Source organism: Pseudonaja textilis, chromosome 2 (assembly GCF_049901715.1).
Source record: "Pseudonaja textilis isolate UNSWEBS1 chromosome 2, rPseTex1.2, whole genome shotgun sequence".
In the NCBI taxonomy this organism is placed as follows: Eukaryota; Metazoa; Chordata; class Lepidosauria; order Squamata; family Elapidae; genus Pseudonaja; species Pseudonaja textilis.
The window spans coordinates 120,765,193-120,778,287 of NC_141991.1; the positions used below are offsets into that span (position 1 = coordinate 120,765,193).

The 13,095-nt window shown below is 39.2% G+C and overlaps 1 protein-coding gene across 1 annotated transcript; it reads right to left on the bottom strand.

The window, feature by feature from the left end:
- Window positions 1–4,631: 4,631 nt before the first annotated feature.
- RPS26 (ribosomal protein S26) lies at window positions 4,632–8,310 on the bottom strand. The gene is made up of 4 exons (XM_026711210.2): window positions 8,187–8,310; window positions 6,610–6,787; window positions 5,739–5,869; window positions 4,632–4,727 (listed from the first exon to the last, which is right to left on the bottom strand). Exons 1-4 carry the CDS (start codon window positions 8,187–8,189, stop codon window positions 4,692–4,694), a joined length of 348 nt encoding a protein of 115 aa, XP_026566995.1. The 5' UTR covers window positions 8,190–8,310; the 3' UTR covers window positions 4,632–4,691.
- Window positions 8,311–13,095: the final 4,785 nt, after the last annotated feature.

Below are 13,095 nucleotides of genomic sequence, written 5' to 3' on the forward strand. Positions count from 1 at the left end.
CAATTTAATTAATTGTTTTCCTTGCATGTTTGGCTCCTTCGTCAGGATCATAGAAAATTGCTTCTCATAGACTACTCCTTAAATGAGCATAGCTGAATCTAAAATGAGAAAGCTGACATGTATCTCTTCTCTGAAGCCACATCCTACCACTTAATTCTGTGCAAGTCTCCACCTCTTCTTGACCTGTTTTGGCTTTGCGCCATTGGAGTACAACTTCTGGAGTTCTCAGACATGACTACACACAGGTGTTGGGACCCATAGTCCAATATGCCTAAAACCCACCGGGTTGGAAATGACTGGACCCTCCAAAAGGTTCTGCTGTTCTGAAGGAATAAAAAGACACTAAGAAATCATGGCACCTTCTTTCTGTTTGGTCTTAAGGCAGGCCTGACTAATTTCTTTCCCCAGTAACTTTTGAGGGGTTAATGGGGTGGGTGCCTGGGTAAACATCTCATCCTCTCGTTTGTTTGCCTTTTTTTTTTTCCAGGAAGTTAAGACGTGCAAAGGGCTACATGCAAAAGGAAAAGGAGTCAGAATGCGTTAAGAAGAGTGATCCCATGACTGGGCTTGTCGGGAATGTCCTTCCTCAGAAAAGCCATAGTTAGATAGGAAAGTACATGCTTTGCATGCAAAAAAGATCCCCCGTTTCATCATCTGCATCTCCAGACAAGCAAGGTTGGGAAACTTTCTATTATGGAAATGTTGCAAGGTGACTACCAAAGAGTACAGAGACACTGCTGAGCCAGACAGATCAATGGTTTCAATCAAGTTAAGCGGCATCCTAGATTTCCACTAGAAAGGAGTGAATCTGAAATAGCCACCCCTTGCCTCTTCCTTATAGATTCAAGGGTGGAAAGAAGACTCCGGAACTGATGGCCTTCCAGCTCCTTCTTAGCAAGCTGAACTTCTTTCTACCCCAGCTTTCTGGCATTTTGGCAGGAGGGAGTAGTGGGATCCTGAGATCTTTAGCGAAGTATTGGCAAGCTCACTGCTCCTGCCTAGGATAATGGCAAAGATTCAGAGTGACCTGAACAGTGGACATGGTTAGATGGAGAGTGGGAGAAAATGACAGGAGAGCCATCAAGAGAAGGAAAGCAACCATCTTTGCTGTTCACTAGCTCTTCTCCCAGTCCTCAAAGGGATTTGCATTTGCTATTCTGGAGCCAGTGCAAAATTCTGTAGATGTATCTCTGTGGAAGAATGGGTTGTTGTGGATGCTGGGTACAAAACACAGAGGCCAGGGCATGGGTTTCTACACTGCTCTACTGCACATTCCCATCATTCACCAGAATTTTACAGGGAGGATGTTCAAAATTAAATGCCGGAATTTCCTACAGTAGAAAAACAAGTCACACATTGTATTTCTCAGATGTGTATTTTCTTGAATTTCTGCTTTGAATGCGAGGTAAAATAAAAAGAAATAACAGGATAGAATTGAACTATTGAACTAATATAAAAAGCATAGCACAGGCATGATAGAAACCAGTGTCATCATCTGTATTGTGGTATCATCATACAAATTAAGTGAACTATGCTAATTTGATTCATGGTTACAATTGTCTCATAAATTTATTGATCTCCAACTAAGAATGACCATGATAGTCAACTACTGTTCCCTGTCTAAAAAATGCCCTCAGTAATATGCCTTTCCTAAAATTATTTCATGTCACCAAGGAGGTACAAGTATCAGCTTGTTGCCATAATTTTATGGCACCTTAAAAGATTACCCAATGTATTGTCCATGAGCTTTTAAGGATTTTGTTCTACTTCATCAAAAACATAAAGTCCAGCTCTGAAAAAGGAATATATTCCCATTCCTTTTTGGAGAGGGAGGTCAGGAGACAGAACCAGTCACAGTACAAGGGCTATGTGAGAGATGCAGAGAACATGATGGCGAAGCCCCAAAGTCTGCAGTCTGTTACTCTCTTCATATGGAATGCCAGAGGTGTCAGGCGGACATAATTGAATTATTTTATGTTATGGGAGTAGGAGATGACATTCCACAGAGGGCATCTGGAAAAAGGCAACAGAAGCAGCTGTCCTTCTACTTTTGAAAATATAAAATCCTGCAGTTAACCAAGAGCAATCGTTTTAGTCCAAAGAAAATATCCTAAGATCCGGCCAAAGACATCCTGGGACATGCAACACTCAGTGGAAGCACTGAGGACTGATTTCGTTCAAGCTGGTTGTTTGCCAAAGAGAGTCCTCTGCTTTTTTTAAATCTGTGATCATGTTTCCAATGGAGGAAGAAAGACAAAGGGAACTCGAAAAGTCAAAGATGATCTGAAGGGAAAGGTCTCGTTCCAATCCCACCAAGGTAATTCCATTTTAAGGTAAGAATCACAGACAAAAGAACAGACATTATGGAGAACTGAACTATTGAACTAATATAAAAAGCATAGCACAGGCATGATAGAAACCCAAAAGACTTTGATGTCTTTTCTTATAATCTGCGTTGATGTAAATCACAAGGGCAGGCTTAATTTCTGATTCAATTCGATCTATTTCTTCCACAAACTGGCATTATCATGGTGGACAGGAGATAATTAAGCAACCTAATTGTTACTTAGATACAACTAGTGTTCCTGGCTTTCCCTTAATTGTAGATCTCAAAAGCAGTTTAGAGCTATCTATCTTTACTCATAACCCTACCCATCTGATGGGTAGTAAGTTTCGCTTACTGACCCCCTTACATCTTTGCTTCTCGTAAGAGATTTCTCTCCATCTCAACAGATGTACCAAGCCACAAATGGTATTAATGCGCTGTGATAACCTATTGACTTCCTTACTACCTCCTTTTCTCAATGAATACTGACTCTTGCTTCCACTATTTGCTGGTGCCCCTTTGCGTTGCTAGCAGGAATTACAGGAGTGTAAAGAGTTCAGCTTGAGGTTAGGGTTAACCCATAGGTTGCCAGACCTTTTGCTGCACAACTTTTTCAGGAAAATGGGACCATGTGGTCATTGTTTTGCAATGGAGGAAGGAGCTTAAGGAACAAAAGGTGCTTAGAGGCATGCATTTTACCCCCAACTCCAGAATTTATCCCTTTTGCAGTGCAGACCTTCTGCTAACATCAGCTGCATACTCCTGAAATCCAGCAACCTTAAATTTGCTGTTCTTCATTATGGCTTCTGGATGCAAATACAGTAATACACCCTACACTGGCTGCCTAGGCTATCAAAAAGGATTGCTATCATATTGTCAAGTGGTAAATATAAGGACAAAGGACATTCTTAAGAATAAATCACCCTTCTAGGTCCAATCCAAAGACAATTTAAATTTTTAGAGCAGGGGACACATTTGAAGTTTGGCAGCTTCTTGTCAATGCCAGTTACTATAAAGGGAGCAATTGCCACAATAGGCATGAAACCTTGGCTATACCAAAGAATCCACATTCCATATTGTGGCTCTATCTTAAAGGTATAAGGGCCAATTTATGCCAGAGTATCTTCCTTAAATATTTTACTTCCAGCTCTTCTGGAGAAGGGGTGGGGAACTATGACCCTTTTATGACTTGTGGAGTTCAACACCCAGAATTCCAGAGGGCCCCCCATGCTCAAATACCAAAATTACAAGCTCTTAATGAACCGTATCTTTTCCATTTATAGCAACAATTATGATTTTTCTGATTGTATTTTAAGTTTTTACATTCAACTTTAGTTTTTCAAAGCTAATACTAGCTGGTGAGAATTTATTAATAGAAAAACATGGGTACACACCTCTGAGTATGTAAGTTAATACCGCCTTAAGGAAGATGGCAGACATGTACTATGATTCAACTGAGAATGATGAAAATTACTAGTTATAACTCAAGGGGTCTAACATAATTAGGGGAAGAGACAGAAAAATCTGTGCACGCTGAACTACTTCAGTATTACCAAGAACACTTTGAGTTCATATCATAAATCCACCTCCTGCCAAATGGTAAATAAGCTTCTTAGGTGCCAACAAAACACAACAGCAGCCAGCTGCATAAGGAATCATCCAAGTAGGCTGGCACAAGATAAATTGGAACTGAGACTCAGAATGTCTTGTACATATAGTCTTTTCAAAAATTAATTTTATATGCTGCACTTGTACTGTTCTTACAGAATCGGGTACTTCAAATACATTTCCATGAGGAAAAAAAAATCCAGAGAAGTATTTGGTTTGCATGAAAATCTTTTGATTCATAACTACCAGCTGTTCCCTTTTCAAATTGCTGCTTGTTACATCCATTTTGGAAGGCAATGATTAAAAGCTGTAATAGCTATTCTATAGCATTTGGAATGGCATGCTAAAAATATTTTACTGGACAAAATACTTGCAAACCACTGAGTCTTTTTGATTTGATGGTATACAAGGGGAGGATGGAAATGAGAAGAACCCCAATAAAGAAAAAGAGTTGCTATCAAGTTTTGATGAAAGTTTAAGAGAGCTCTCTCAAAGCTATTATTTCTCATGAAATAATACTAGGTTGTTTCTAAGAACTGAACAAAATAACTGTTTTTGAAGGCTTACCTGCATCACTCAAGTTATTTTTTAAGTCATTTGGAGCATATTTAAAATATATGTGCATTAATTTTGTATCCCTACAATTTTTTAAGACCCATCTTTTAAAAAAATACTCTAGGGTTAACACAAACAACCATCACTTGTAAATGGATTTATTGGTTCAGCATTTGGAATTAACATCTTTTAAAGTATCTCCTTACATAGGCTTAGGGGGTGGTCTCGGTGCAGCACCCTGGAAGATAAAAAAAACAAGTGTTTTAGAAGACATTCATCAACTTTATTACTAATGATAAACATAACAAATTAAGAACATTCTAATTTCTATCTCAACAGAGATTTAAAATATAGTTGCCTTGTAAAACAAAGAATACTTGTTCCCTCTGTCAGTTCAACAAAATGCTAACTGGCTCAACAGTTAATTGATAGTATACAATCCTTTTATTTATAACCTTTCATTTCCTATTAAATTAAAAAGCTGCAGATAATTATTAGCTTTTAAAAACACATTTCATCTAGGCTTTTTTCCATGCCAATAACAGAAAGAACAACAAACCATACTATCAGGATTACTTCATTCCAAGATGGAATCAAACAAACCTGATGATGTGCAGCACATGTGAATGCAGAAAGGTAAATCCTTAGCATATCTGCTTGCGTAAGGACCATGAAAAGTGCAGCCCAGTGGCTGCATGCAGCTATATGCAGATGTTCAGGGCACCATTCCATCCTTGAAACTCCTGAAATCTCTTTCTAGAATAGTCCCCGACACCAAATGTTAAAAGTATTCCCTGTACACCCTTGGCTTATACAGGCAGCCTTCAATTTACGATTGTAACAATGGTTCAAAGCGACATGGCCTTAGAAAAAATAATTTCCATCCTGACCTTACATGTACAACCTGTGCGATTGCAATTTAGGCGCTTGACAACTAGCTTGCATTTATGACCAGCTGCAGCATCCCGCAGTCAAGTAATTGGGATTTGTAACCTTACCCAACATCAGTTGAGGAAAATGGAATCGCCCAACAACCATGGTAAAAGTGGTCATAAAATCAGGCTTGGTCACATGTTTTGTCACTTAGCAAATACATTGCTTAGTGACCAAAATTCTGATTCCAATTGTGGTTGTAAGGATTGCTTGTTTAATAATGCAAAAATGGCATGATATTTGTACTCCACCAACTAGGTAAGAATTTTTTTTTGTTAGTAATAATGCAATAATTTTCAGTTGATCATCTACTTACTGCTGGCCTGAACCGGGGAGGAGGAGTGCGGTCCTTCCGGGCCTCACGGGATCGGTTCCTCACCACCTTGCTGTGGATAGCACAGCTAACACAATAGTGAAGCTTCACATAGAGTTTGGGTAGCACATAGGCTGAGGAAAAAAACAAAAGGTAATTAGAAAATACTACAACGGTCCAATTAGATAAAACAGCCGGACTTCTGATTCCCCCTGAAAGTCTATGTCATAATCTGCCCCAGGGTTCTTTTCATTAACATGAAAGAATAAATTATGGAATCTAAAAATGAGAAAGAAAAACGGGCTTCAATATTATTTTACCAAATAAGACATAATGAACACTTATGAATAAGATATTTTTATCAATCCAACTCAATCCCCTCTCAACAATTATTCATTTTAAAGCAAGGTCCTGCAAGAAAAATCTTGGTAAAACAACCCACACACAACCCACAAATTCTATTACAGTACTTCAGATATTGCACTAAAATCAATGGAGTGATTATTTTTGATGGCAAAAGAAAACTTTCTCATCAAAGTCCAGTTGAAATTTAAAAGAACTCTCATCTAGAGTCTACTTTTTGTTCTTTCCTGCCTATCTTTTAATAGATCTTGAATCAGTCAAAATTACAACGCTACAAATACAAAAAAAAATTGGATGAATTTAACGGGATTAAGATATTTAATTCAAGAGCTTCCTGTGAGGATAGAGTATGTACAATGAGCACCATAACAACAATCATCACGCTACTATCTCAAATACAAAGGAAGACATGACTGTTCATTGTAATGTCTTCTCCTAATCCTTTAATTTTCTAATCTCAACTTTACACTAACAATTAAAACCAGGGGCATTAGCAAGAGGAAGGGCTTACAATCAAAGACACTTGCTTCAGAGATATCTCGGACCGCAGCTGCTTCTACAATATTTCGGATGACAAACTTCTTAATAGCTTTGTCCTTGGGGACACAACGGGCACAGTTGGTACAGCGTATAGGCTGGACATGTCCTCGGCCCTTCTTGGCACGACCATTGTTTCTTCTCTTCCTTGTCTATTTAAAGGAACAAAAATGTGTAACAATGTTAATCAATGAAGAACAGACTCTGCAATGCAAAGCGATAGATGTGAGCACATGTTGTGGTAGCTCAGGTAATTCTAGAACCAAGCTAGAAAATATCTTCTTCTAAGAGCAAATGATATTGTTAAAGACAGTGCTTGCTTTGATAACCAGGAAGCATTGCTATCCTGTCACTAACTCAAGACCTCTAACTTAAAGGTACATTTTGCATACAGCTTTGATACTTTCCAAGCTTCCAAAAATTGTAGTTTTATAAATTTATATTTGCACCAATATTCTTTCTGTATGTTTGTATGCATACAGAATCAGTACTGCTTTTTTTCCCAGATAAGAAAGTCAAATGTAAACAGCAAATGCACATACATGTGTATGAGGGATAAGCAAAGATGTCCATCTTTTCCAGTAGGTTTAAACACTGGCTTCTTGGGGTCTATTATAAATACAATAAATCCCAAGCAGTCAGTATTTAAACCCACAAACTGGAAAAGATGGACATCTATTCTTATCTTTGCACACCTTAGATTTGTTTCTTAATGTCCTCCCTAGCAAAACAGTCTCGACATTTGCCTCTTGCACATGACTTTTTAAAATAAAATCCTAGTAATAATCAAGTAATCAAACTTTTTTTTTAAATTGGAGTAATGTGCCTTTCAGAAAACGCCCAGGAAAAAAAAACCCACTTATAGATGCTTGGATTATTCAGTTGAACTATATCACACTATCAACTTCACACTAAATCCTGTTTGTATAAAGTACTTTCGCTAAATATTCTTTCACTGGGATTTCTTTTTCCCCCCAGGAGAAGCCAGAATGGATTGAAGAACGTGTGTGCTAGCTAAACGCTAACCCAGCTTAGTCTCAGACGCCATTTAAGTCCAGCCCGCCCTTCTGGAATGGTCTCCCTTAAACGGGGGGCCCTCCAGATGTTCCCGAGTGAGAACCCCATTATCATTCCCAACTAGCAACAACACCGCAGCCCAGCATGCGAGGCGGCCAACGGACCCGGAGAGGCCGCCCACCCTCCCTCTCGGCGTAAGACCGCGAACTAAGAACGTTAATAGCCGCGTCCCGCGAATTCCTCGAGACAAGGAGGCCTTTACCACTGAGGTGACGGGCGGGGGGGCGGGGAGGATGATTGTACCAGGAGCCCCAAAATACCAGAGAAGGCGACCCTGACCGCAAGTCTAGCTTTCCGCCAAGCTTGCTCAAATAGGACGCGTAAGCCGTGGGCCAAGATTTAACGGAACAGCTACCTCCCCTCCCTCGGGTAATTTCATAGAGGTCTCAAAATTCCGCCCTCTCGTTCTCCAGGGCTGGTTTTTGTCTCACGCTTCCCCTTTGCGGCCTACTACTTCACGCGCGCGGTACCCACCATTTTGACGGTAAGGAGGCGAAAGAAGGTCCGGCTCTTTCCTTGGGATTTTTATATTGCTTTCCTCCGCGAAGCGGAAGCACTTCACCTTACTTCCTCCTACCATCAAAACTCTTGATTCTCTCAGAAGGTTTAAGGAGTGAGAATAATTCGACCATAGTAAAGGGTTTTCTAACGGGGGGAAAAAAGATTCGTTCTGGTTTCTTGGTGTAACTCTGAGGTTATATATTTTCATATATTTATGAATGAGACTATTTTCTAGTTTTCAGCGGAAGGATATTGTACCTCGTGAAAACTTGCAACTGCCCGAAGTATCCCAGAATACATCACGGGTGCGTAACTCGAATTTATTGCGTCGGCTTAAAGAAGTGCACATTGGGACTTGTGGTTTTTTTTCTTCTTCTACCGTTACTCCATAGCAGGTGTGCGAAGAGTTGTACTTTTGTTCTTTTGCGGAACATTTGCTGACATGATGGAAGGGAACAGAAGCCTTGAAGAATTTGCAGGAGAGCCCCAGTATATTTTTGCTCCCGTTGTTCCATTTTAATTATTTGTCATTTTTCACAGTGTTGCAATAAATCCAACATGTAATCATAGTTTAACTTGCGGTAGTAGCATTTTTAACTGTTAAGCTTTTATACCTTTGGAGTTTTAGATGGATTTCCGGCATATGAGGACCAAGATCATTGGGGGCAATATGCTGACTCTGTAAACCTCTTAGAGAGGCTGAAAAGCACTGTGAAATGGTATATAAGGCTAAATGCTATTGCTATATTCCATAGGAGAAAGCACATAGCCAGAATTCTATTTTGAAGTAGACTGAATAAAAATGGCTCATGTTAGGTATCTACTCAAGCAGCTTGGTTTACTTTGTTTTACCTGTAAACAAAAACATTATGAAGAACTGGTTGCAGGAATTGGTTTTGGCTAGCCTAAAGAAAAGGAGGACTGGGGATGACATGATAGAAGTGTTCCAGATTTGAGGGGCTGCCACAAAGAAGAAGGGGTCAACCAAAGCATCCCAAAGCAGAAGCAATGGATGGAAACTAATCAAGGAGAGAAGCAACCTAGAATTAAGGAGAAACTTCCTAACAGTGAGGATTAACCAATGGAACAGCTTGCCTTCAGAAGTTGTGGGTGCTTCATCACTGGAGAAGAGACTGGACAATCACTTGTCTGAAATGGTATAAGGTCTGCTTGAGCAGGGAGTTGGACTAGAAACCTCCAAGGTCCCTTCCAATTCTATTCTGATTGTATTAAGACTGGAGACAAGTTTGTGGATGATTTGGAATGGGTACTTTTTGACAAATTCAGATTATCCTCTGGATCCCCATGTTAATATGATTGCAAATCAAAGCTATATGGGCTTTTTGTATATTGCAAATGAAGCGGGGTGGAGACACCCATTTCCAGAACTTTGATGAGGCCTGTTGGTTAAAGATCTTTCTTTTTTTTAAATAGATTTTATTGAATTTACAGTTTAAAAACACATCAACGGCAGAACAGGAATAGTATTGGTGCTTTTGAACTTTGGTTTTGGAGAAGACTCCTGAGAATATTGTGGACAGCCAAAAACAAAAATAAATAACAAATAGATAATTGAACATATGAACCTAGAAATGAACAAATGAACCACTTGAGGCACAAATGATCAGGCTCAAATTATCCCTACTTCTGATACATTATACAAAGGCATAACTCTCTGGAGACGCCTCTAATGCTAGGAAAGATAAGAGAAAGAGGTGCACAAATAGCAGCAAGGTGGATGGATTCAGTTACAATGATGAGTGTTGGAAGAACTAAAACACCAGGTTAAAGCCAAATGACCATGCAGAAAATCTATGAATGTGATTACTGAGTCAACTACAACATGTGATGACAGAATGACATAATTCAGACATAAGTACTGCAGTGGGCATATGAGTTTCTATGCATTCGAGACAGAATAACCAGCCATTGTAGTACTAGCACTGGTAAAACTCAATGGCTGACCTTGTAAAGCATATTTAACTGAGGAAACTAAAATGACCCAGTCTACTAATCCTATGGGGATTAGAGTTCGTCTCAAACTTGGGCTTGTTTGGGATAAAACCAACTCAGGCTGTTGTCCACAGGGTTGACCAAAGAGTTAATTTCCTAAAAATGGTTCAGAAGTTCTAGGAAGACATTATGAAAATGAGGAACTTTAGACATCTCATCTGTATATCTCTTTTCATTTTTAGTAATGTTTTTGGTGGTGCCAATCCTGATTGTGTCACCAGGGATTTAAAAATTATTTTCACTATATTTAAAAATGCCAGAAAGTTGGAAAACAAGTGATATATTTTCATTCCTTTGCTGAAGGCAATAGTACTTCACAATTGCACTTCCACTTATATACTGCTTCACAGTGCTTTACAGCCCTTTCTAAGTGGTTAACAGAGTCAGCCTCTTGCCCCCAACAATCTGGGTCCTCATTTTACTCATCTCAGAAGGATGGAAGGCTGAGTCAACCTTGAGCCTGATGAGATTTGAACTGCCAAAGTCAGCAGAAGTAGTCTGCAGCACTGCATTCTAACTACTGTGCCACCACGGCTCAATGTATTATCAAGCCACAACATTAACAGGGGAATTTCAGTTAGCTTAGTCATGTGAACTACGGACTATAGGTGAATAATGTTGCAATAAAATGGCTCTTGCTCCTTTTTGTTTGCCACTAGTGTTAAAATTTCATGTCTGAAGTTTTAGCACACCGTGGACATAATTATTGGTATATCCTTGTGTTAGTATATAAATTGGCAGAGGTAACTGTTAACCTTTGACCAATAACCCTAACCCATTTGGGAGGGAAAGGGGAAAACAGTTGAAGTACATAGTTCTGACATAACTAATATAGAAGTCATTAATGAGCAAAAAAAAGGAACAAGAGACAATAAAATTGTTATAATACCATATAGTACCATATTTTTACTTAGATGGCAGATTATAGCATGGGCAGGATACCTAGAAGTTTCATTTTCATGTGTGTTATTTTATAGTCGGATATTTTATTTTGCTAGTATATAATTTCATATACAAATGAATATATGTATGTATACACTCATTTTTGCTGATGTTACTATTTTGACAAATTTAAATCTTGGGTGAACTTTTAGAAATGATGTGCTTGGTAATAGATTCTCCAAATATTAACATCACAAAAATGGAAAATTGAAGTAATGAAAACCTGGTCCTTAAGGTGGCCCTCTATCATCAGGTAAGGAGAATTCTTAAAGTGAAGTGCAGATACAAATTCAATACATTTTCTACCTACAGTGCAATAATCAGACATTCAGCTCGATTGTTTGGCAGTATGAAAATAAGCTTGAGAAATCCATGGTGAGCTTTATGCATGAAAGGGTACAGATTTGTCTATGTGGATTTCCAAGGATGTACCAGGGAATGCTTAATGTTGGATCTTTATTTTTGATTAATATTTATGTTTGTTTTGCTGCAATCTCAACTTTCAAAATGAGTACCCCAAGTGAGGGCAGATTCAACATGTTGAATCTCATCATGAATAAACATCAATCAGTTGATGATTACTACAGCAGCTGGCAACTCAACAAAATGAACCCTGCACTTCCAACCTCATACAACTAAAAAAACTTTTCACATTGGTACAAACCATGCACAAGGGCGCAGTTTACATTTTTATTCAGCTCCGTTTCATCAAGTAAGTAATCATACATGATACATATGCAGTTCTAAACTTCCAATAGAATATAACCCAGCCACAACAAACTACCCCACCACTCCCAATCACTTGATTAGAATGCAGCCTTTGGAATTAAAAAGGCAACCTGTCTTTAAACACAAGCCAGGATGTTGCTTCTCCATAAGTACTTGTGCAAATAGTGATCAATAGTGAAAATGGTAGGAGAAAGGGGAGAAAGGATTGCTGTCTGCTTTTGAAATTGATAACTGCTAGGCACATCAGATAGGATCAAGATGACAGAGGCTTCACTTATAACTTACTGAAATGTAACCTATCATTTTAAGGCTGTACATATAGTCTAATTTCAAAAGCTGGCATCAGACTCAACCATTGGCAAAAAATAAATTTCCCCTGTCCAGCAGCCTGCTGGTTAGAGGTGTAAAAGCCATCAGAGAAAAAGAATGGATTTTCATGGTTAATTAACTTGATTAAGACAGCCACAAAAAACACCAATCCACCTCTATACAATGAATTAACATGTTGTGCAGTGGTGGGATTCAAATATTTTTACTACCAGTTCTGTGGGCGTGGCTTGGTGGGTGTGGCAGGGGAAGGGGAAGGATACTGTAAAATCTCCAGTCAGAGGTGGTATTTGCCCGTTCTCTGAACTACTCAAAATTTCCACTACCGGTTCTCCAGAACTGGTCAGAACCTGCTGAATTCTACCTCTGATGTTGTGTGAACCAAGCCAATAAGTGAACCCATATCATCGCGTCATGTTGGCATATGGAATCTAACAGATTATCCCACTGACCCCGAAGTTCATACTGAGATACAGTATAGAATATTGAGCTATGTGGAGAATATGACATTATGCATATGTTCTGAATGTAATTTTAAGAAAACATTCAAGCTGCCTGTGCAGCTCCAACCCAAACATCCCACTTCGAGGCTAATATTTATTTGCCATCCCACTAGCTATTTTGGTTCAGGTGGCTCTAGTTCGGAGGCAACAAATACTTCGTGCAATGGAAATCAAAGAGCTCGCATTTAAGTCCCGCCAGGAATACTTGGCGCTGCCAAGCGTCAAAGTCACCCTCAACTATTTCCACCCTTTCCATCCCCATTCCCCACAGTGCTGAGACGCGTCAAGGGTTACAATGACTGGCAGCCCGATCCTCAAACCAGTTAAACAGGAGCCTTTGGATTTAAGCCGGCTTAGTCCTATTGAGC

Bases quoted from the DNA above. Each gene is read 5' to 3' on its own strand.
- RPS26 (XM_026711210.2), bottom strand. The intron at 5,870-6,609 runs GTAAGCCCTTCC...TTTTTTCCTCAG, and splicing joins TGAAGCAAGTGTCTTTGATT to CCTATGTGCTACCCAAACTC. The intron at 4,728-5,738 runs GTAAGTAGATGA...TTTATCTTCCAG, and splicing joins CTCCCCGGTTCAGGCCAGCA to GGTGCTGCACCGAGACCACC.